Source organism: Mustela nigripes, chromosome 1 (genome assembly GCF_022355385.1).
Source record: "Mustela nigripes isolate SB6536 chromosome 1, MUSNIG.SB6536, whole genome shotgun sequence".
Taxonomy (NCBI): Eukaryota; Metazoa; Chordata; class Mammalia; order Carnivora; family Mustelidae; genus Mustela; species Mustela nigripes.
In genome coordinates this window covers 248,052,368-248,077,839 of record NC_081557.1, presented here as the reverse complement: position 1 = coordinate 248,077,839, position 25,472 = coordinate 248,052,368, and the positions used below count along the sequence as shown (strand labels likewise).

Below are 25,472 nucleotides of genomic sequence, written 5' to 3'. Positions count from 1 at the left end.
TCAATGGAATGAAACACATCTTTAATTGATCCTCTCAACAGATCCAAAAAAAGCATTTAGCAATTTGAGAGTTAAAATTCCAACTCTTGGTGATAAAAGCACTCAACAAAATGGGGGACAGAAAAGAATTTCCTCAGGGTACCTGAGTGGCTCCATGGGTTAAGCCTCTGCCTTCCACTCAGGTTATGATCTCAGGGTCATGATCAAGTCCCACATAGGGCTCTCTGCTCAGCGGGGAGTCTGCTTCCCCACCACCACCACCCCCCGCCTGCCTCTCTGCCTCCTTTCTGTCTCTGTCAAACAAATAAATAAAATCTTTAAAAAAAAAAAAAAGAAAGAAAGAAAAGAATTTCCTCAACCTAATATGATCATCTATGAAACACAGGCAACATTATCCTTAGTGGTGAAAGAAAACATTCCTTCTAAGGTTAAGGTCAGAACCAAGACAAGGATGCCCACTCTTACCACTTCTTACCACATTAAACTGGAGGCTCTACCCAGGACAGTTAGGCAAGGGGTGGGGGGGAGGCATCAAGATTAAACAGGAAGAAGTATAAAGTTCCCTCTATCTGCAAATGACATAATCCTTTCTCCAGACCCAGGCCTTTCAACGGACTAGAACGAAAGCTGAACTGGTGATAATATCTTCTTTCTTGCAGGCAAGGAGTTGTCATATGGCTTTGTCCTCAGGCTCCATTTTCCTGCCATTTCTCCTTCTTCTGAATAACCACATCTGTGCCTATTTGCAGGTCTCCTTAGTGGCGCTATCACACAGCCCAGGCGCCCCCTTCAGTGACAAGAACGCCACTGCTCTTCTGCTTCCTGGGCAGTGAGGACCCCCAAAGGAATTCAACTGTCCCACAGGCTTGCATTCTTACTGCTGGCTTTGATGCAGGGTTTCAGGACACCATACAGCTGCTGTCAGTGTCCTATGCCCCCCCCCCCCCCACACACACACAACATGTAGAGCCTCAGGGCTTCATTCAGCCACACACCCACCAGGGAACTAACTTGATAAGCACCTTTGCTGCCTGTCTTCCCTTTCTGTCCATGTCCATCAGCCTCCCCAAACCCCACTGCAACTGGTGTGTCCTTATGTGGCCTCTCAAGTAAACTACTTGCCCTGGACTCCTCCTTCTCCGGTCAGGTTGTGGGGAAGGTAAAACTGTGACAGGATAGTCACAGTGGGTCATCATCATCTTAGTGGAACTTGACCAATGAGCTCACAACATTGCAACGGAACAGGAAATACCAGAGTGCGCTCTGGATTTGTTTCAGTTTGGGACCGTATACTGGGTCATGTAAACTGTATCTCACAGTGGGACGAAGGCAAGAATATATAGGAAAACTCTGCTCCAAAGACTTCTCATCATTCCTAAACAATGGCCATGTCCACATATGACCTCGTAAAGAAAAGTGTCACTTTCCGAGAATATCTAAGGAGACGCCAAAAAGGAGTGCTAGGTTTTCTAGAGAGAAGGGTGCTTCATTTTTTTATTACCTGAATAAATTTTGTGATTGTATAATTTTCAAAAAAGTTTACAAAGGAATCCTAGGAAAGCCGATGAGACTGACATCACATTGTCGGTGGCATCGTGAACCGCACACTTGGAGTCAGCAATCCCATAAATCCTTGGATTTATACTAAGAAAAAAGAACTCTAAAGAACTAAAAGACATGTAGAATGACGCACGTTGCAGGGTTGTATGTTCAATAAAAAGAGACAGAATTTAAAGGTCTGGATAGGAGGGATTTCTAAGGGCACACTCTCAGAAAAAGAGCCTTCGAGGGTAAGTCTGCAGAGCACTTTACAGGGAGATGGAGGAGGAAATGTCAGTCGTTTGTATCAAACACCTCATGCGACTACAGGGGAAATTGCTTCGGGTGCCTCAGCGGCACACCCAGCGGTGCCCTGCTCCCTGGAGAGGTGTGATGGAGATGCACCACAATTTAGAATGAACCCAAGGCGATGAAGCAGCTCTCTCATGAATTCCAGAACTCACACTTGAGCTTGACTTGGCATAAGGGAGCACTGGGGGAGGAGTCAATTAGGAAGTTTCAAAAAAGAGGAGTGCTTGGCAATGGTTTGTCCTCTTAGCCCGGCACCCGAGACCACAGCCGGTCTGTGGCCGACGGGGACACAAATCCCCCCGTGGCGTTTTAAACACGATTTGTTCTTAAAAGAGTCATCAGCAGTCAGGTGTCCCAGGCCCAAGGAGAATTTAATCGATTAAACACAGGGTCGTCACGAAGTCGTTGTTGTCGTCAAGAAGTATACACATCGGGGCTGGGACAGGCGCCGTCCCCGCGGGCGACCCCGAGGGACTGGGGGCCGGGGCGCGGGGCTGAGCGCAGGGCCCCGGGCGCAGCGGGGGCGGCGCGCCGGGAGGCAGAAGGCGAGCGCAGCCGACGCGAGGCCGAGCGCCCCGGGCCCGCGCGCAAGCCCGCCCCGCCGGCAGGGGCGCGCTGGAGCCGGGCGGTCCCGGGAGGCGCGGCGCGGGCGGGGCGGCCGAGCTCTCACCGCCCCGGGGTGTGGTTCCCGAGGCCGGGCCGGGCGGGGCGCCGGGTTTAAAGCGCGGGGCCGCGGGACCGCACTCACTCGCGCTCCCGCCGCCTCCGCACCCAGCCATGGAGCGGCCGCCGCTGAGCGTCCTGCTCGTCGGCGCCGCCGGCCTGCTGCTCCTGCTCCTGCCCCTCTCCTCTTCCTCCTCTTCGGACGCCTGCGGCCCCTGCGAGCCGGCCGCCTGCCCGCCCCTGCCCCCGCGGGGCTGTCCGCTGGGCGAGACCCGCGACGCGTGCGGCTGCTGCCCGGTGTGCGCCCGCGGCGAGGGCGAGCCGTGCGGGGGCGGCGGCGCCGGCAGGGGGCACTGCGCGCCGGGCATGGAGTGCGTGAAGAGCCGCAAGAGGCGGAAGGGTAAAGCCGGGGCAGCAGCCGGCGGCCCGGAGGTGAGCGGCGTGTGCGTGTGCAAGAGCCGCTACCCGGTGTGCGGCAGCGACGGCGTCACCTACCCCAGCGGGTGCCAGCTGCGCGCCGCCAGCCTGCGGGCCGAGAGCCGCGGGGAGAAGGCCGTCACCCAGGTCAGCAAGGGCACCTGCGAGCAAGGTGGGCACGAGCACTTTCCCTTCCGACCCCGCCCGGGCGGCCGCGCGCCCCCTGGCGGATCAGACCCGACAGGGCGTCCGCCGTCGCGGTGCCCCGCGACGACCCAGCGGGCATCCCGGGGGGGCGGGGGGGAGACGGAGGCGAAGGGAGGAGTTGGCGCCGCCGGGAAGCGTGGACGACGCCCCCTCTTCTCTCTCCCTCTCTCTCTCCCTCTGGTTTTATTTTGATAGCTTGTTGCGTGCGCCCAGAAGTGAGGACTGGAGAGTGTATGTACGTTCAGATGGCAAGTCGATTCGCAAAAGCTGCCCCCACTCCTTGGGAAAGCCAGGGAGGCCCTCTTCCTCGTCCTTTCTTGGCTTGGGTGGGTAGGTAGAAGTGAAGTCAGAGAGGGGGAAAGAGTTTGACGATGAAGTGCAAAGCAAGGACTTTCAAAGAAGTTATTTATCCTGCGTTTAATTGGATAGGCTGTAAGAATTTTGAAAATTGGATTTTATGGTTCTTAATATTAGAGTAATTCACTTACTGGAAATTAAAGATTCTCAAACAGTAGTCTAGCTAATTATTTGTGGACAAGAGGTACAAACTCTTGGAAGAATGTTTTTATGTAGTTTATATTATGAACCTGATGACCATTTTGTTTTCTTTCTTGTCCCATTTTTGTGTAACTCGTCCCCAGGATGCCCGGTTCAGCAGGAATGCCTTTGAGGTTATGTTAGATCATTTATTTTAATTCCAGACAGGTCCAAACTTGCCATAAATGAAAGAGGAAAATAAATAAGTGTCTGGACTTGTAAGGGGAAAGAGACCTCAGAGATTTTAACTCTGTCTGAAATAACATTTTCCGTAGGCAGTAATTTCAAGGGAAAGCTAGAGATCCAACCTTGGCAGTCCCTCTCCTGGCCCCAGCCCCAGCCAATGTAGAGAAAGGGAAGGAGGCAGTTCTCTTGAAATGACAGAAGCAGTTGCTTCCTTAAGCACAGCCCAGACTTTTCCCCACACTTTCCAAATAATTCTTTTTTTAGAGCTTTTCCCAGAAATCCATACTCTGATAGGTCATATGTCACTAATTTCAGAGTTCACTACTGAAAGCCTTAAGTCATGTAACTTACTGTTGACTCCTTAGATTACTGTCACCTTAAACTTAGAAAATCACAACCCAAACTAATTCACAGACTTTTCCAACAGAAACACAGTCATTTGTTCTTTTGGATCTAATTTATCAGTCATTTCCTGAAAAGAGAAATGTGTGCAGTTTAAAAATTCATTCCAAATACTGCGATTTTTCTTATAAACCTTCCAAGGGGAAATTTTCCCCATAGTCTTTCCAAAGGACTGGTACTTGCTTATCAGAGCGGAAGGTTCACTGGGTGATTGTTTAAGCATTGTTGCTGATTCTGGCTGGTTTTATTCCTTTTTCTCTCCTACTATGTGCGTCTCTAAATACACAGTGGGATTATAACATCTTGAGACTGAATAATCGTATAGAATAGTCCCATCACCTGATGCCAGGTATACCCAGTTTCTCAGCATCTTTTCAGACTGCAAACCCCATGAAGATACGGACCTGGTTTTTCTTTTTTTCTGGGAAAATGTTAAGGGAAATAGCATCTAAAACTGGCAACTTTGACATAAATTAGCCTTTTCTTCCCAAACTAAATTTAGAGATATGGGTCTAGTGCCTGGGACCGTTTATTATTACGCCATAGAAAGCAGAAAAGACCGTGAGGTCTACCAGTATACTTTTCTACAGCAGAGATGAATGGGGCCAAAACCAGATCTCCTGATCTATTTCTCCTGATGTGACAGGCAAACCTGACAGTGCTGTTTCTTTCTGTGCCATTTAGTCCAAGGGCTCTGCAAAGACTACGAGATGCGTTTTCTAGATTCCTCCAGCCATTTCTGCCCCGAGGAGAAACTTGAGTTAGGCTTCCTCAAGTATTGAGAGGAAGGGGGTGTTCCTGTTCATCCCGTTTACCGGCATTTCTGGAGCATCTAGTACACGTCAGCACTGTGCTGACGCAAGTGTTCTCCAGCCACGGATGCACAAACAGATCTGGTCTTGATGAGTGAGAAACTATCCCTACGAGTCGCAATCTCGCCTCCTTGAGTGCTTTCCTTGGAGCCCTGGAGACCCTACCAATTGTCCCCTTCTTTTCTGAGATCACCACCTACCTACGGTCTGGGGAAAGATCTTGGTCTGCTTGTTTTCTGTGCCTGTGAGGAGAGGCAAAGCCGTCATCTTGAAATATGTCCAAATGGTAACGAGCTAATCATCTCAAACCTTGGAACTGCCGTCATGAATTTAGAACCATTAGATCTGATTGAGGTCCCTGATGTCCTGAGCAAGTGGAAGAGAGGATTTGACAATTCAGTTTGATAAAAAGTTCTGGAGGTGCTGAGGTCTACAACGAAATCACTCAGTTGGAAGAGAACAGGGCGCTCCTTTATTCTGGTTCTTGATGTTGTTTATTCTTTGTTCGTGATGCTTTAAATCCGAGCTTCTTGGTGATTGCATTGCAGCCACTTTGGGTCTCTGTGTTGAGTACTTTGGGACCCAAGTTCAAACTACCTCTTGACCATAATGGTATTATTTTGGCCTCTTCTCTCCCACCCCCTCATGCTCCAGGCACAGAATGTTGCAGTTTGCTGTTTGCAATCACACCCTCACTATTTCCCACCCTTTGAATTCCAGGCCTTCCAGGATCAGCCCCTGTCCCTTTCTCCATGAAGCAACCTACCCCACTGCGCTCCACCTACCCCACACCCCCAGGATGATGTCCTTGTCTTCCTTCGGTTCTCTGGAAGCATCCAGCCATTTTCCAACCATATTTATTGCACAGATACTATGTATATATAAGCAAGAGGCGTTCTACCAGAATACTAGGACACTGAGCTCTAGAGCCGGACTCTCGGGTGCGCATCTTAACCCCGTCACTTACCCTGGGGCAAGTTACTTGACCACTTGGGACTGGGCTTCCTCAACGGTAATAAAAAGGATTATAATCGGACCTGTCTCAGAGTCGCCGTTGACATTCAGGGTTGTGGCGATTATCCACAGAAAGCACTCAATAGATACGCGTTGTCATTATGAAACTAGAAAGTACGCTCTGCGAGGAAAGGGAGTTTTCGCTTCCTGATCTGTGCCTCCATCCCTGCCTGGCACTAGTAGATGCTTTAAACATGCGCTGAATGCATTTTGAGTGTGCCAGGTGTTCTAGTCTCAGGGCGAGCAGCCTCGAATAAAATAAACAGGATCCCTCTCTCATGGCTTTTACTGGAAGCTTTAGACGGAAACAGCACATTTAACAGCGTGTGCCCTGAGAATGTACAACAGGGAAATGGGGTGGAGGCTGGGGATGGAGCCGTGTGAATGAGGCCGGGCCAAGCCCCGCAGAGGATCGTGGGATGATTTCAGCCAAAGGACCAGAATTCCCGAGGGAAAAACCAGCTCTGCGGGTTCGTAGAGCACTCCCCATTGTCCCCACAGGGCTCTGGGAATGTCTGTCCTCTCCACTAGACCAGGAGCATCCTGAAAGAGGGAGTCCATCTTAGAATTATTTATAAACACAGTGGCTGGCGATTAGTTGGACACTTGGTAAATACATATTGGTTAAACAAAGGAATCCATGGAAGAAAGAGCCTTCCCGTTTGGAAATGCAGGCTATGGACCCTGCTGCCTGTCTGTCTCTTTTCTCCGTGTATGTTCTGCCTTCCTGAAGTCTAGGCCAAGGAATACATCTGACCCTTGACTCCTCTTCCCTTCTAATGCTGTCCTGAACTCTAACATTAGGGGGTCAGTTTCCCCCCGAAATCCCAACATTTCTCCATCCCCTTTATGGTAAGAATTAGGCTCAGAGCTGCAGAAACGGTTGTGTTAATGGAAGAAGCTTCAGTAAAAGATTTTTGTTTTCAGAAACTCATTTCATTTGATGGGTTTTAAACATTGGCTCTTTGAAAAGCTCATTTAGTTAGCAACCTAACAATGAACCTATCATTTAGCTGTTCCTGTTGTATTACTATCCACCAATGAGGTATGAACTTGGGATATTGTGATTTATAATGAATACATATGTGATCTTACTCCGTTTCTGCCCCGAAGCTCCCAAAGCCTTTGGAATTTCCTAAGTGTGGAGGGTGGTCGAGTATCGTTTGCTGTGTTGATGAGTGACTTTGGGACTGAGGAGGGGCAGGCTGCCTGCTGGTGGGACCAACCACTTGATGATTCCATGGGAACTTTCAAGCCCACCCCTCTACCTCCCGGGAGGGGAGATGCCTGGAGATCAAGTTCAATCACCGATGATTGTCATCAAATCCTTAAGTCATGCTTATGTAGAGAAGACTCCACAAATACCCAGAAGGACTGGTTCAGAGAGCTTCTGGGTCGGTCAACATTGGAGATGCTGGGGGAGTGGTGCTCCCAGACAGGGCATGGAGGCTCCAACCATACCCCTTTCCCCATACCTTGCCCTACACAGTTCTTCTGTCTGGCTCTTCCTGAATTGTGTCCTTTTATAATAAATTGGTAATTGTGTGAGCAAAATGTTTCTCTGAGTTCTGTGAGCCACTCTCTCTAGCAAATTAACTGAACCAGAGGGAGTGGTTGGAACCTCCCATCTGTGGCTGGTTAGAAACACAGGTGACAAACGACTTGTGATGGGCATCTGAAAGTGTGGGTATAGTCTGGTGGGACTAAGCGGTGCGAGCTAACACTGTCTCTGGGCAGACAGTGTCAGAAAAGGATTGTAGGACACCCAACGAGTGTCAAAGACTTGCTTGGTGGCATCGAAAAAACACGTCGCGACTGGCAACTGTAGAACTGTAGAACTCAGAACTGTAGAACTCTATGGAAAGTTAAAACAGGGATTCAAAAATTAAATTATTAAATGTCTGGTTTATCTCCAGGGATGGGGGGAATGGAAGTCCGTGCAATACTTTGTTAAGCTAACACAGTTACATCATAAGACGGACCCAGAGGAAGAAGGAGCCTTCATCCGGATTTGTAGGAAAAGAGCTGGGAATGACTTCTTTGTAGAATAAGGCCCTGAGACAGGGATGTGAAGGAATTGGCTAGAGCAGAGCTGGCCTGGGAGTTGGAATGGACTTAAAAGGGAGATGTGATGGGTATTGTTAGCCGCAAAAGGACTGGCACGTGGTTCCATGGGGCTTCCTTGCAAAACGAGAGAGCAGAGGTGGCTAGACACTTGACAGAGCCCAGTGATGGAGGGAGACGTTTAGATGCTTCGAGGTTTAGAGGTGATCACAAGAGCAGTGGGACCTAGTGAGTGATGTGATTGGATTTACGTTTTTTAAAAGTCTGTGTTGGCCACCCTTAGAATGGACTGGAAGAGGGCAGAATGGGGTCAGAGACTCCCATTAAGAAGCTGTTAGAATAATCCCAGCGAGAGATGCCTAGACTTGTTCACACCTTAAGCTTCCCAGATCTTAGAAGCATTGTTAAATCTGGGTCCCTAACCTACGGGGGCAAGCTGTGTGTTACCCGGGAGAGATGAGCGCATGGTGCTGCACTTTTTTTCTTAGAAATGACCCGTCACATGGCTTGCTGGTTAGCCAGCCCTGCTCCCGAATTACAGACACTTTCTCATTTCAGGAAGCTCTTCCTTTCTCTCCCACAATCCCCGTTCCTCGATCCACGTTCCGATCAGACACAGAAGAAGTCAGACCCCAAAAAAGTCTCCCCCAGCTTTTAAAATTTTTCTGGCCGCATTTTGCCCTTCTTGACCACAGAAACTTCAGGACTTTGGCTCATTCTTATTTTACCCAGTTTTAATCCCCGCATTTCAGGGGAGATTTGAAAGCCAGAAGAAACTTTCGACAAGACAATCGGCAGCTTTGGAAAAGGATCCTAAAGGACTTCAGATTCTTTTCAAAGAAAGTCATCCAAGAAACAAGTTAATGTTTCTCCATGGTTAGGAATGAGTTATTAAGTGGAAGGTGCCTGACCTTCTTTTCTAAAATTCCTCAGGAGATGGAATTAAAGGGCCTGGAATTTGTAGCCATGAGGCACATTTAGATTACACAGTAGGAAGAACTTGCTGGTTTAAAAAACAACAAAAACGTGGAATACTGTACCATGCTCCCGTAGGAGTCCAGAGAATTCTGTCTGAAAGTTTCTCTTGCGGAGAGCTGAGAGAGAATCTAAGTGAGGAGGGGAAGCATGCGGGAGAAGCTGTTACAAGTTTCAAAATCTTCGATGCTCTAGACCTATGCAGTGGTATGATTGAGCTAAGTCGGCATCTGCTGACGGCACTAAATAGGATTTCCATCCTTCCCTTAGAGCCTGCCCTCTGGGTTTACTGCAGATTTGCCTTCTACGGGAAGCTGCCTTATAAGGCCCTCTTTGGGGAGTTTAGTGACAACCCTGTCTTGGATGGAGCCCAAGGGCAGCCAGCCTTCCTCCGATCTAAATTCCTCCCCTCGGAGGGGATAAGATGATGGTGCTTCCTTCACCTCAAGTTACCCCACAAATGATCTCACCTCATCTGTGTTTTTAATTGTAAGGCTCTTGTTTTTAGCAGCGATTAAGAAGGAACCCTGCATTGTCGTCAAAAGGACTTTTAAACCAGGGAGCCTATGAGTGTAACCTTTTTTTTTTTTTTTTTTTTGTAATTTAGATCCAGGAGTGGCATTAGAAAGATCCGAGGTGGGAGAAGACTTATGAGTGTGTAAAGGAATGTCAGCTTCTTTTAGGCAGTTCTAAAGATTTCCCCGTGAGACCTTTACTGTTGAGGAAGGTGAGTGGAGGGGCTAGAAACGTCTAAGGAGAGCTTTCCCAAGACTGCGCTGGCTGGGTGTTCCAGGTCGATAAGACCCACCAGCCCACCACCCCCACAAAGCCTACCAAGGAAAGTGCAGAGGTGAGGAGAAGAAAGCCTTGGTTGATTGGGGGGAGGGAGGAATTGGTTTTGTTTTACTTCAGATTGATGCGTTAAATTGCTGAACCCTTTTATCTCAAGTTGGGTTAATGGCAAAATGATCTGGGGCCTTTGAAAAAGCTGATGTGTTGAACTGACTTGACTGTTCTACAAAGGAGGGCGGGTTTGAGGCTGATGAGGACCCTAGGGGCAAGAAGGAACCCCAGCTCCCACCTCCGATGGTGCCTGCGTGGGTGGGTTCCCTGGAAGAGGAGGAGAGAAGCCCGCTGTAGCCTGGGCTGGGCCCCAAAGCAGGCTGAGGTTGCGGAGAAGTTCTGGGTCCTCAAAGGAAAACTGAGCCACGTTCATAAGGTAGGAAGTTCCTTACGTACAGTGGGAGAGCCAGGCACAAGCCCACACATTCGGAGTAGGGTTGACTATGAAAAAGCAACGCCCTCAGAACTTCAGGATAACCCACTTAATGAGTGAAGGAACAGTTACCTGCTTCACAGGATGTATGCCATCCCGTACCGTGTGTAGCACCAAATCAGTGTAGAGTCACTCTTGACTCTTAACTGGTCAAGAACTGTACATGGTTCTCATTAGTCATCATGGGTTCTCATTACCTTGTAGGTAATGAGAATAACTGATGTTTTTGCGTCATTTATGGTTAACGGTGGATGTTTGCCCCTTTGCTCCTCACGGCAACCTTGGAAGGTAAGGGGAGTTACTTATCTCAGTTTCCAAACACAGAAACTGCCCGTCAGCCATCCACAGAGCCAGAATTCAGCATTTCTGGTGTGTAAATCTAGTATTCCCTGGTGTGGGAACACTTCCCTGATACCCCATCTTCCAGCCTCCGCAGACTGTGAGGAAGCCTGTGGATTTTACCTGTCTTCCCATCTGTCCCCACGGCAGGAGTCCATGGTTGTCTTTGTTCCAGCCCCAAGTGGCCAGGACAGAGGCAGCCTTGGCTGACCCACTGGGTCTTTCTGAGGCAGACAGGAAGCTGACGCTCCCATAGAGGGTCCTTGTTCTATTTCGTCACTGGAGTTGGGGCAGCTGCTGAAACCCCTTGGTTCTGGAACATTCCATGTAGGGAGTGTGGCAGTTTCCCATGGTGGGGTTGCCTTGGGCCTTGTCTTGTGCTCCATTCTGTTTGTTACCCAATCACTGTAGGTATTTTCCATCTTTCAGTGTAACCCAGGTTCCAGGATGTGTGATTTGTTCTTGGTTCCTTTAATAAACAAAGTCGGTCCCTCTGAAAAAAAAAAAAAAAAAACAGGCTTGCTGTTCAAAGTGTGGTGCCTAGACCCGCAGCCTCGACCCTCAGCACGGTCTTTCTCCACCATTAACCTAAAATTATTTCAAAATAAACACTTTAAAACAAGAGTCAGGGGGCGCTGACTGGCTCAGCTGGTGGAGCGTGCAACTCTTGATCTCTGGATTATAAGTTCGAGCCCCACGTTGGGTGTAGAGATTACTTAAAAATAAAATAAAAAATAAAAATAAAAAACCTCTTCAGTGTGGAAAAAGTTTTAAGAATACCCTAGTGGATATATCTTGCTTATATTTTCTCTTTGATGGATTGACAGGGGTTAGATGATACATTCCTGTGTAAATAGTTCTAAAAGAGCTTTATGAGCGTAAAATAGAAATTTGTTTTGATAACAAAGGTAATGTCTTAATTTACTTGGCTTTTTGGGATAATGGGATGCACCTTATAATAAGTGTCATATTACACTCAGTGAAGGATGGTATTTCTTAAATGAATGTATCTACCCCCCCACCCCACCAGATACCTGAGTTCCGTCTAGTGTCAGTCCCTCCAGGGCGAGATGGGGACGTCTCCTCAGTTGCAGCCAAGGGCTTTTGAAGGGACAGTGTGCTGGGAGCAGCTGGCCTGAATATTTTCCCAAGGAGGACCTCTTGGAGCATAACGTTGGCATGTGGCGTTTGATCATTTGCTAGGCTGAAGGAGAAAAATTACTAAGAAAACTGTCAGTACACTCCAGTGTTCTCTTTCACCTGAAATTTTAGCTCTGAGCACTGACTGAGCTCTGTCCCCCCCCCCCCATCCCCCCTAGCCCCCCCCACTACCCCACCCACCCCCACCCCCACCCCCCACCCGCTCTGGTGTCAGTTTTCCCGGCTGGGATAATAATATGTACTCCAGGTGTGCCTGGGTGGCTCAGAGGGTTAAACCCTCTGCCTTCCGCTCGCCAGGGTCCTGGGATCGAGCCCCACATCAGGCTCTCTGCCTGGTGGGGAGCCTGCTTCCTCCTCTCTCTCTGCCTGCCTCTCTGCCTACTTGTGATCTCTGTCAAATAAGTAAAATCTTTAAAAAAAAAATAGTATTTACTCCATATCTAAGCTGTGATTCATTGTAGGGCTACTCTCTTTCAGGATTGAAGCGTATTTTTTGTCAGGTGATGACTTGCAAAAGAAGGAAAATCCTTGTCGGGGTTTGAGAACTCAAGCATAATCCATTTTGATTTTCTGAGAGGAAAAGAGAGAGCACTTTAATATTCTAACAGGCAGAAATGCAGCTGCCTTCAATCACCCTGTCCTTTCATGTTGTTTTTCTTGAAGAAGGGACGGCTCCAGCTTTTTTGGAGGCTTGTCTTTTCCCGGAGTGAGAGGGGCTCAAAGACATTTCCTTTACATCACGGCGGATTAGCAGGCCAGCGGTCAAGTGGTTGAATGGGGAAAGCTTTAGATCTAACATCTGTTCTGCTCTCTTCTGGCCTGACCCCAAGCAAGGGAGAAAATTTTATCAAGAAACAGATCTCCTGGAACATCGAGAAGGTTCTGAAAGAGACCACACAGACACGAGGCTTTAGGCGTTTGCCTGGGCAGCCTGCAGGATGCGAAGCGGCTCCTTCTCCACGGGAGCCCTCAGAAGTCTGTGCTCCGGGAACAGAAACCTGAACGTGAATTTCGGCAGCAGCGGCAGCAATTACCCTGCGGGCCTGGCTTCCGAAGGACCCCCCTCGGGAAGCCGTGCAGCATGTGACCGAGAATGAAATGCTTAGGCAGCGGCGGCTCTCCGTGAGAGGCAGCGAGGGGAAGAGATTCGTGCAGAGAGGCTGCGCGGCCCAGCGGGAGAGGGCCGGCTGGGGCAGAGAGCCAGAGGCTGCCCGGGTTTTGACCGGCCAGAGCCTCAGAACCAGAGGCCCCTCTCTGCTCGGGCAGGTCTCAGATCAGAGCTGCTGACGCAGCCTGGCTCTTTCTGCACCACCAAGCCTTTGGATCGCTGGAAGAGAACTGTCGGGGCCCGGGCAGGCCTGTGGGGACCGAGTTGAGACCAGGGAACATGAGCAGCCCCTCCCGCATTGCTGCCTCCTTGGAGGCCTCTTTCCTTTCACTCGCTCAGCCTGGCCTGTCCTTGTATACTGCCCTTTTCTCCTGCCTGAGCACAAAGAAATGTGGTTTTCTCTCTGCAACCCCAACCCTTTGTTAGTCACAGAGCTTGGCCAGCAACTTTATATACGGTGAACTCTGCACAGTCTGCACCACCACCACCACCACCACTACCCCCCCTCCCCGTTCCATCCCTAGACTCCTGAGCCACAGGAGCACGAATTCGCCACAGAGCTCGAATAAGCCAGAAGTTGGCTCGCCACCTCTGAAAGGTCCATGTTAGCCAGGAGGTGGTCGTTCTTTTCTTGAGGCTTCTTTGAGATGAAGCTTTTTTTAGATGCTTTAGGACCCTGGTTTATTCCATGCATCAGCGCAAACCCCGTGGGCCCTCCCAGGTCCAGTCCAGGAGGTTGGGGAGACAGCCATAGCCTCCTGGTGACCATGGGCTCGATAGGTCTCCAAGGCGGACCCCAGACCTGCCCCTACCAATCGTCTTCAGTTCTTAGGACTTCTGGGCCACCCAGCAGCCGAAATCTGACCGATAGAAGTGAGGAAATAACAGCAAAGATTGGCTAAGGGTATGAACTTTGGAGTCAGACCAAACGAGTCAGATCCCCCCTTTACCACTTAACTACTGGGGTGACCTTAACCTGCTTGATGCAGTTTTCTTGCTTGCAAAGCAGGTATAATAGTGACGTCTGCCACTTAGAATCGTTGGGATCGTAAGTGAGCTAATACATGAAAACCCTTGGTACCTGTCATATAGGAGAGCTTCAGTAAACGCTGTTTCATTTCAGTTTTTACTGTTCTTAGGATTATAAACCCTGATGCAAGTTAGTTTATAAGTACCTTGACTGTGACATGTTGATGTCTTTGCCAGGGAGGTTGGGGGAGGCGGGGAAAGAGAAAGACTCTTGAGCAGGCCTCCCGTCCGGTGCAGGTCCGAACGCGGGTTCCATCTCACAACCCCAAGTTCATGACCTGAGCCCAAATCAAGAGTCAGGTGCTCCACCGACTGAGCCACCAGACGCCCCCACTTGATGTCTTACTTTGACCAATCCAGATGTAATTCTGCCCTATGTATCTTCAGGCTACATCTGAAACCTGTGTTTAAATCTATGCCAACAAAATGCCAGGGTGATGTTCTTACAAACAAATCCCTGAAAACTTTCCATCTTGTTCAGGGATTTCAGGACAGGGAGTCCTCCGTCTCTGAGAGATCCCACAGCCAAATGCAAAGAGTTACATGGGAAAGCCCAGGAGCCTGTCCAGAGGGATCACTCTGCTTTGTAGCATGGAATATTTCTGTCTTCCCGGTCCCACACTTTTTTTTCTAACAGCACTTTCAGATATAGAGGACATTTTAGATTCAAAGGACACTCAAATTATTTTTTTAAAGTTTTCATTTATTATTTATTTATGTATTTATTTATTTGAGAGAGAGAGAGAGAGAGAGAAGAGAGCATGAGCCAAAAGAGGGAGAAGCAGGTTTCCACTGAGCAGGGAGCCTGATGTGGGGCTCCGGCCCAGGACTCTGAGATCATGACCTCAGCCAAAGGCAGATGCTTAACTGAGCCACCTAGGCACCCAAAGGACACTCAAATAAATTATTGGTCTGTTTCTTCCCTGCATATAATAGGAAATGTTTTGGGGGTTCGTTGGTTGGTTCATTTAAAAACAAAGAAAAATAAAGATATTGCTCCAAAGAAGAATATGAACCCAAATCAGAGATTGGCAAAGAGTATGGTTAGTATTTATTAGGTACATATTGGGTATTATCCTTGACTCCTAGAGACTTATTGGTGCAAATAATAAATCCCTTTGCATGCAGTTCATGAATCTCCTCTTTGGCTTTCACATTAGCCTCAGCTTAGCAGGAACTCATTTAAAAATCAATACATTTAACTATAAACAGCCCTATTCGTCTCAGGAAGGTACCCACTTAGGTCCGTTCTTTGCATCTACTTGAAAAGTGGTGCCATCAACATCCCAGCATAGGGTGGAGAGCAGAAGAAAGAAGGGAATGGTAGCTTCTCAGCTCCACCAGCTTCCGAGGGTTTAAGTGTCATCGACAGGATACTGGAACCACCGACTCTCCCTGCACGCAGTGTGCTCTGTCACATTCTAAGGCAGTGGTTCTTGACCCTGGCTGGACATCAGAATCCCCTGGGGAGTTCTATAAAATTCTGATGCCCAAGTTCTCCTGCAGGATTCTGATGTAATTGGTTTTCTCGAAACCTGGGCAGCAGGACTTTAAAAAACTCCTAGATGATTTAACATGCAGGCCAGATTCAGAATCATTGAACTAGAAAGCCTTCAGTGGACTTGGGGGTACATCGTTTCCTTAGGATAATAATGATGGACCAGTTTTTGCTCTGTTTATCCAGCGGATGGGTAACGTCTTGCAGCAGGGCGACTTCTCAGGATATCTGGTTCACCGTGGGAAAGGGGGAGCCCTAGAAAACTAAGCAGTCCATCCCAATGCAAACAGCCGGGTGGTTTGGCTGCTGCTTATCTCCTTGGCAGTTTCGGTGCTGTTATCGGAGTCAGACAGAATGGAACTGTTTCTACATCAGCATTTGTTGGTATCCAGGGAAGCTGGAATAAACCACCATACTTGAGGAAAAGTACTGCCCTAAAGCCACACAACTCAGTCTTTCAGTCCTGTCACTAGACCCTAGGTTCCACGAGCCCCACTGCTTTGTATCGGTTTTGTTCACTGTTGAATTCCCGGTGTCTCTACTTGGGATAGGATAGTAGGGATCCATTACTTGTTGAGCAAATGAATAAATAATTAAGAGTGGATTATGGTGTGCCCTGTGGGGCAGGGGAGCCTTCATACTGGTGGACGCCCACCTTCTTCGTGTCACCTGCACCCTTGGATCTCCAACAGGGAGAGGTGACTGTCCAGCTTACAGGTCCCCCAACCTAGTGGAGGATCTTCCATCACTCAGCCTAGATCGTCCTAATTGTCATCTTCTCAGATTGCCCCTTAAACTCCTATTCTACCATCACAACAACTGAGTCGGCTGTCTGTCTTAGTTCTGTTCAGTTTTTTTTTTTTTTTAAGATTTTATTTATTCATGATAGAGACAGTAAGAGAGGAAACACAAGCACAGAAGAGCTAGAGAGGAAGAAGCAGGCTCCCTGTTGAGCAGGGAGCCCGATGTGGGGCTCCATCCCACGACCCTGGGATCATGACCTATGCCAAAGGCAGATGCCCGGTGACTGAGCCACCCAGGTACCTCTGTTCTCAATTTTATCATCTCCCCCAGTCATCTACTGGGCAGTAGTAGGGCACAGTATTCTACCACTGGCTGTGTGACCTTGGGAAATATACATAACCTCCCTGAGCATCCGTTTCCTCATCTGTAAAATGAAGCTGCTACCTCCCTCACAGGCTGGTTGTGAGAGTTACATGATGAATGCATTTTAAATGTTTAGCACTGTGTTTGGCCCACATTTGGCCCTTAATAAAGATGACTTCTGGTGATCTTTCCCCTCCAGTTAAACCGCAATAGAGGAAGGCACAGATTCGCTTCATTCTTCTTCTTTGCCCTGAGTTAGTGAGCACTGAGCCATTGCTCTGAGGGGCAACGCAGTTGAGTTCCTGATCATGTGTTTGTTAACCGGCCGGTCAGCACATAACTGTGTTTCATGTGTGTTTTTGCTTAAAGACAACTTAATTTATATTGCTGATTTGTTCCCATTGAACTCATAACCAACAGCCTATAAGTCCTGCTTGGATGAAGCTGATCAAACACACCCTGTCCCCGTGTGTGTGTTTGCTTAGAACACCAGACGGCACTTCAGCACTATACTTGGGGACCATTTTAAACAGTGAAATCACCAGCAGGAAAAGAAAAATACAGTAAAAGAAAAGAAAAGAAAAGAAAAAAGTGGCAATAATCGACTGTGAAGGGGATTCTTGTTTACAGTAGGAGAGCCAAAACAAGGCAGGTTGGCTGTGTTTGACCTCGGCTAGGAGACCTTAATCTATTTTATTTTATTTTATTTTATTTATATAAATATATATTTTTGTTTGTTTGTTTTTGTTTTTGTTTGTTTGTTTTGCCATTCTCCCTGTACAAGAACATTTGATTTGGGGGGTTACAAATTTTAGTGAGTGAGTGACTCCACAAATACAAAATCCATGAATAATGGGAGTCAACTGTTGGACACAGGTCATGACCAGCATTAGGGAACTACAGGGTTGCTGAGGGCAGAACCCACTGTGGGCTGTGCTTCCCTGGTATGCCCCAAAGCTGGAAGTTAAGGGCACAGAGCAGGTACTTAGTAGATAATTATTGGACTCCTTTTTTTAAAAATTATTTTTATTAATGTATAATGCATTATTTGCCCCAGGGGTACAGGTCTGTGGTGCCTGTACATTTTTTTTATTTTTTTATAAACAGGGGTACAGGTCAGTGAATCGCCAGGTTTACACACTTCACAGCACTCACCATAGCACATACCCTCCCCAGTGTCCATAACCCCACCCCCCTCTCCCTACACCCCTCCCCCTAACCCCTCAGTTTGTTTTGTGACATTAAGAGTCTCTTTTGGTTTGTCTCCCTCCTGATCCCAATTATTGGACTCTTAATCCAATTTAATAAACACATGTCCTGTCCCTATGTCACCTGTCCCTGTGACAAGCTTCTGTTTTTCCCCTACACCCATCTGCAAGCAGCATTCCCATTCCCCAGGTGTTAGAAGGGTAGATTTTACTAGATTTCTCTAGAGACAGCAGGAGGGTCCCTCCCTTTTCTCTCTCCAGCCTTCCCACCAGCTGGAGTCTCCTGTGCGGGCCCCCCCCCCCCCCCCACAGAGCCCGGCTGGCAGGCGCCGCTCCTGACCTTGCCCAAAACCAACCCTCTCCTCTCTCTCTTCAGCAATCAGGCTCTGTCTAGGCTCCTCCAGGTTCACCCATCACTTCTCTCAGGAGACAAGGTTACCTGGGTCATCACTGTCATTAGAAGCAGAAAATCGTAATGATTCCCTAGGAATCATGTCAAGTACCTTCTTGTAAATGCTGTGCTAGGTGCTGTAATAAGGAAATTTGCAGGGATGAGAAGGATCGTGCCCCTTCTCTGAGGAGCCTGCAAACCTGTGGTCTGATGGTTTGCAAAGTATAGGAAGGCAGAGAAGAGGCAGTTAGACTAATATGAAAGAGCCTCTTGTGCGTCAGATCAGTAAAAATGTGTGGCAGCAAAGAACATACATACAGCCCACCCCTCAACTCTTCATTTTGAATAATTAGAAGCCTTATTTTCAATGAAATTTCAAAGGGAACAAAGGTATGTTCACATTTGTAGTCTGTGACTACATTACAATTTAATTACAGACTTCATGAGCTTATAAATAATGGAACTATGGCTCGATGTGTAGTATACAAATGACCAGTTATTACTTTGCCCCAAGTGACATTCTGGAGTAGAGACAAATGCATTTTCTTTCTGTTTGCCCAGAATTGAGCTAAGGATAGATTGTTGATCCAAAAGAACCTCAAAGATTGTGTTTACCTGGGGGCGCCTGGGTAGCTCAGTGGGTTAAAGCCTCTGCCTTCAGCTCAGGTCATGATCTCTGGACCCTGGGATCGAGTCCCACATCGGGCTCTCTGCTCAGCAGGGGGCCAGCTTCCTCCTCTCTCTCTGCCTGCCTCTCTGCCTACTTGTGATCTCTGTCAAATAAATAAATAAAATCTTTAAAAAAAAAAAAAAGAATTTCTTAAATATTAAAAAAATAAAAGATTGTGTTTACCTTGGTAAACACTAAGGAAAAAATGTAGTAAATTCACTTTGTTTACCCAGTTCCCTGACAAATGTATAAAAGCAAGATATTGAATAGGTACAAATGACTTCCCAAGATCACGAGGATACTATTTTTTTTTTTTTTAAAGATTTTATTTATTTATTTGACAGAGAGAGATCACAAGTAGGCAGAGAGGCAGGCAGAGAGAAAGGAAGGGAAGCAGGCCCCCCCCTCCGAGCAGGGAGCCCGATTTGGGACTCGATCCCAGGACCCTGAGATCATGACCCGAGCCAAAGGCAGCGGCTTAATCACTGAGCCACCCAGGCTCCCCACAAGGATACTATTTTGACGTTAGTGATCCATTGTCAGATGTTTAACTTTTGGGACAAACTACAGTGGGTTTTAAAGTCTAGACTTTACTTATCCTTGTTAATTCATTTCAGCTGGTGTGCAGTTTGTGTGTGTTCTGGGAATGTGAGCTCATTTAATTGTTTTCAATTAAGATCTTTTTCATTACTGAAGAAAAACAAATGTTATGGAAACTTACAGAATTCATTGAATTGTTAAGTGTTCATCTTTGTTCATTTTTTTATTGTACCCATTCCATATTTTATTGTATTTCATGCTAGTGTTTTTCTAGGCATTTAATTATAGAATTATTTAAATAGTGTTATTCACATTTTTATATATTTTTCATTAATAACTATTTTCCAGGTGTTTCATTCTTATAAATTTCATAATGCTACATGATCATTTGAGTGAATCCTAATTTACTCCAGTTTTCTTCTGTCATAAATAACCTTAAAATTCACATCTTTGGACAAAAAGCTCTTCTTTCTTCTTTCTTCTTTTTTTCAAGGTCTTTAGACTAGACCCTTGCATTGGAGTTACTGATTCAAAGGTATGGACATTTCAAAAACACTTTTAATACATATTGATATTGGTGATTCCATTTTATTATTTTTTTAAAGATTTTATTTGTCATAGAGGGAGAGTGAGAGAGAGCACAAGCAGGGGGAACAGCAGGCAGAGGGAGAGGCAGGCTCCCCGCTGAGCAGGGAGCCTTATGTGAGACTCAATCCCAAGATATTGGGATCATGACCTGAGCTGAAGGCAGACGCTTAACTAACCGAACCACCCAGGTGTCCCTGGTGATTCCATTTTAAAAATTAGCTGCTTCTTGGGGCTCTGAGTGGCTAAACAGGTTAAGCATCTGCCTTCGCTCTGGTCATGATCCCAGGGCCCTGGGAGCGAGACCCGCATCAGATTCCCTGCTCAGTGAGGATCTGGCTTCTCCCTCTCTCTCTGCTGGCAGCTCATGCTTGCTCGCTCGCTCTCAAATAAACAAAACCTTAAAAAAAATAAATAAAAGCAGTCTAGTCTCAATTAGACATATTTTCTCCAAAAAAACAAAAGGCCAAAAGCAAAGCATTTTAATGTGTAGTCGAAATTACTTTCGCATTATCTTCAGACTTGAACTATACTGTGATTGTCCCTCTCCAGTGTCTACAGATGGCTGACAGTGACCCAGCCCCTTTGATAACATGTGCAGTGACTGGCCAGTACCCTGGAGCTCTGCCCATCATCCAGTTTGCTCCCGGGCTTGCCAGGCCCTGGGAGGAGATAGATAGTTCGGGCTTAGCTGGAACTTCTCCATCAGGAGTCTGCTGCAGTGCCTTGCATTTGTTAAAGTCCGGCTTGGTCAGTCATACATTTCAAAATAATAGGGAGCTGGAGAGAATATGCCTTTTTGTACATCACTGAATTAGGATTCATTGAAAGCCTGTGCCTCTCTGCTAGAGTAGCTTGAAAACGTCTGTTGTAATGGCAGCCACCTCCATGCGATCTGAATGGTCAACAGTTTGCGAACTTTGGAGGGCTTTGTCTTTAAGGTTTTTTCACAGAGGAAAAATAAGACCCCTTCTAACTGTTTGACCTCAGTCAAACACATTATTGATTCTTAGCATCTCGTTCAACTCTTGATTCTCGGCATCTCATTAAATATGGGTTTGGTGCAGAGTAGTGAGCCCGGGTCTCGGCCACCTCTTTCATCTGCTTTTGTGAGGTGGACTGTTACACTCCAGCTCTCAGGGACAGCCTGTGGCCTGTTCCGCTTACTACAGCTGGAAGAGAATCTGCTTTCAATATTCTACTGCACAGGTCCTTGCGGCTTTCCTCGCGTCCTTAGAGACTGACCAAGCCTTGCTTCCTTTTCCTCAAACCCTTCCTCTCCAGCAGTTAAGAGACAGTCGTCCTCTCTGTGCAGCGGTTGTTCCTGTGAGTACAGCAGTAACTACAGAGCACTGAGGATAGATTTATAAAACAGAAAAGCTGCACGTGATATTTCCAGCAGAGTTTTTCCCGTATTTGACCAGGAGTTAGGAATAGGAACGATAGTCTCCATCAACAGAGAATAGCACAGTTTATGAGCATTTTTACACATACACATATGTATGTCACCTTCTTAATCTTCCCAGGACTGCTGTGGGGTATTATCCTTAGGTTACAAATAAGGCAGCCGACGCCCGGTGTGTTTGTGCCCAAGCAGAGCCCTAACTAACAGGAATCGCTTGACGAGGGAGCAAGAATTCTGTGTAGGCAGGTGTGTACATGGGCGTATATGTGTACCCCCATTGAAAGCCCCAGAAGCTAAAATGGAGCCCCAGGACCAGTTACACACAAGAGATGCTTCATTCTGGCTCCTGGTCTGTGGATCTTGGTTTCCGTTCCTCTGATGCAGTTCCCTGTATTAATGCCACGTGTCCACACCCTCCAGTGACTCTGATTATCACCAGTGTGCGGAAGGGCGTGTGCTTGTGCTGTGCTTTGTTTGGTTAAACCATACATATCTTTTGGAAGGAAAAGATCCAGAAAATCTAACACTGTTCTTTGAGTAAGCTAAAAATAACTCAAAGTCAAGGTTTTGGCAGTGGCATTGCCTAGTACAGCAGGATAAAATGATTCCCCACATGCCTGTGATTAACTTGGTTAATTACAAGTCGTCCAACTCCCAGTTGTGCACACTGCCTGCCTGGTCAGTTTTGCTCAGTAACTGGTGTGTCATTCAAATTTCTGAGGAAAATGTAAAATAAGTTTGGAGAGGTAATCACAAATCACTGCTTTCGCATGTATTTTCTTAAAATTGTCACTAAAAAGCAGAAGAACTTGGGGCCGTCTGTGCGGCTCAGTTGGTTGAGCCTCTGACTCTCAGGTCAGTAGCTCAGGTCACGATCCTCAGGGTCCCGAGATCAAGCCCTGCCCTGGGCTCTGTAGTAGGAAGTCTGCTTCTCTCCTTCTCCCTCTGTCCCCATGCCCCCCACCCCCACCGTGGGCTCACATGCGCTTGCTCTCTCAAATAATTACAAGTTTTTTAATTTTTAAAAAGTCAGAAGAGTTTTGTGAAGAACAAATTAAGTTTTCAGTCAATATGAATAAAACTGAGTCCTGGGAGATTTACCGTGTGCGTGTGTGTGCGTGTGTGTGTGACCTCTAAGGAATGGGAATGTGACCCACTCAGAAGTCCTTGAAACCAGCAGGGTGTATAATAACAACAGAAAGGCCTGACTTTGAACACTGCCAAAGAAAGCAGGAAATAGGTTTCTCATGAAGTATGACATTTATCTCAAGACTCAAGAAGTTTTTAGGCAAGGGGGTGAAGGAACATTTCTCAGCAGTTTTCTCAATCGGTCATATAATTTAGTTTGTAGTTTGTATTACTTTTTAGTTTGTAAGTACTTTTCTATAAGTCTGTGCCTGATGAGAAGGTGCTAGTCTGGACCAGTTCCTTGAACACATAAGGGGATGGTTGGATTTGGGGAGGGGGAAGACCAGAATGATCACCAAAAGAGAGCAGCAGCTAACGTCTCCGTAAGGAGTGTGTTCAGCTACAAGTGACAGAAAATCTGGCTACAGTGTTTCATCCAACACGCATTTCGTTTGCTTGCACAACAAGGAGTCCAGGTGTAGACTACTGCCAGTGTGCGTTTAACTGTGTAGCAGTTCCTCCCAAGGACCCAGGTTCTTTCTGTTCTGTCATCCTTTGCTTTCTGTTGGCTTTCATCTTCACGCTTAATAGCTCCAAGAAGGCTGCTGTGCCTCCAGCCATTGACTCTTAATTCAGGGTGGTGAGCAGGAACAGGAGAAAGAGCAATGCTGGTTGTGTGTTTTATCAGGGAAGCTGAAGTTTCCCAGATGCTCTCCTTTCAGCGAGTGTCTGCCTAATCTCATTGGCCAAAAATGGGTCAGTTGGCTACCCTAGCAGCCGGAAAGACTGAGAATAAGGAGAGTGGAGGTTGGGGCAGAGTCAACCCTTCCATGTCTGCCAGAGCCGGGCAGCAGTTTCTCTGCAGAAACAGGTGTTAAGGGAAATGCAAAGGATCACTGGAAGTTTGGTGTTCTGTTGGAGTCAGACCACACACACCCACCCCAGACTTCACTCAGCAGGAACCACTTTTGAAAAACAGCTGACAAAATAGATCATGTCTGGGAAAAAAAATGAGACAAGCTTATTTATAGCAAAATATGTCATTCCCAAAATTCAGTGGGAAGAGATTCTATAGAAAAGGTGCCAAAGATCTTCACAGAGACCTTTATGAAAGAAAGGACATTTCACTCCTTAATGGTTTCCGTTCCAGAAGGGGTGGCTAGCAGATTTGAGGACTCCTGCCTAGCTTGCTTTTACTATGTGAAAAAGGACACTTTGAAGGTAAATAGGAAGAAAGTCTTTATTGTTTGTATGCAGATACATGCTATGAAGATGCTTAGAAAACAAGCATACTTTATGCAGCTTATGAAAATCAAACTTCCAATCATCCTCAGGTCTACGTATGATGAATTGTTATGTTTTTATGCTTACTTAAGTTCCACATAGGGGCACCTGGGTGGCTCAGTCAGTTAAATGTCTGCCTTTGACTCAGGTCATGATCCCAGGATCCTGGGCTCGAGCCCCACATCAGGCTCCCTGCTCAGTGGGGAGCCTGCTTCCCCTCTGCCTACTGCTCCCCCTGCTTGTGCTCTCTCTCTCTCTCTGACAAAATCTTCAAAAATAAATTAAATTCCACATATTACAGAGGTGTTTGTTTAAAGAGCATGGGGTTCAAATCCCTGCTCCTCTAGTTACTAAATACCTGATTTGGGCACATTATTTGACACAACTGAGGTTCAGAGAAGTTCTCTGTAAGGTGGGGACCCAACAGCCTACCCTGCCGGGCTGATGAGAGGAGGTGCCTAGCGCACAGTAGGGACGAGCCTTTTGGTCGCTGTCCTCGTCATTAGAGCTCGCGCTGATGCTTCTGGAACACACCCAAAATACCATACTGTCTTCCCTCTTTTCCTTTGTCTAGAGACGTGGTGAATGGAGATGGAGGCAGAGACGGAGTGGTAGGAGTGGTTTTAGGGATTGCAGGGAGAAAATTAGGGTTATTCTTGCACAAACTAGTCCAGATGCTCTCTGTTTTTATGTATGTGTAATTAAGACCCTGCCTTCTTCCGACATGGGATGTGAGCAGTGTGTGCTCCCACACTCTTCAGGTGTAATGTAAGAAAACACTGAACTTGGAAGAGAGTCCAGATTGTGCATTGACTGAGTGTGTGGATGGTCACGTTACTTAGTCTCTTGCCCCCCCCCCCCCATTTCCTTGCCTATAAAGCGGAGCTAGCAGGGCCTGTATTAAAAGGGTGGGGTTGGGGCTCCTGGGTGGTGCAGTTAGTTAAGCATCCAACTCTTGGTTCCAGCTCAGGTTATGATCTCAGCGTTGTGAGATCGAGCCCCGCTCAGGCTCCACACGGAGCGTGGAGTCTGCTTGAGGTTCTGGCTCCCTCTTCCTCTCCCCACCCCCCCCCATTCATGCTCTCTCTCAAATAAATAAATCTTGAAAAAAAAATAAAAATAAAGGGGTAGGATTGTGGGAAATAAGTGAGTAATGGATCTGAAAGCCCTTTGTAATGGTAAAGCTTGATGCGAATGCAAGATCTTATTCCTTTTGGTTTCTCAATTCTTATGGCAGCAGCTCTCCAATATGCCTACTTAGTGAACTGTCTTGTGTACCTGTGTGTCAGGTGTTTCCTTTTTACTAGATTGTCCCATGTATGCCTGAACCACCTCCTTCCCTTCCAATCACTGCCAGCAAGTAGTGCCCAGGGACCACTGCTGTTACAGTGTTAGCCTGAACCAAGCGTAATTAGTAAGGAAATCCACCACCACAAATTCATACACAAGAAAATAAAAAGTACTTTAAAATCAGCATGGAATTGAGATAGTCTGTTCCTCTCCTGCCCTTCATTAGTTGGGTAATCAAGAGTTGGCAGTGTTCTTTCCAGAAGCTCATGTTTCATATTGACCTGGAAAGGTATTAGTCCAGGTAAGGATGGCAACTTTTATGTGA

The 25,472-nt window shown here is 47.0% G+C and overlaps 1 protein-coding gene across 1 annotated transcript in view; it reads left to right on the top strand.

The window, feature by feature from the left end:
- Window positions 1–2,572: 2,572 nt before the first annotated feature.
- The window catches only part of IGFBP7 (insulin like growth factor binding protein 7), a 77,652-nt gene continuing 54,752 nt past the window's right edge, over window positions 2,573–25,472 (top strand). The window contains exon 1 of the mRNA XM_059384554.1: window positions 2,573–3,103. Within this exon, the coding sequence (XP_059240537.1) occupies window positions 2,629–3,103 (475 nt within the window). The 5' untranslated portion in view covers window positions 2,573–2,628. The remainder of the gene's footprint in view (window positions 3,104–25,472) is intronic.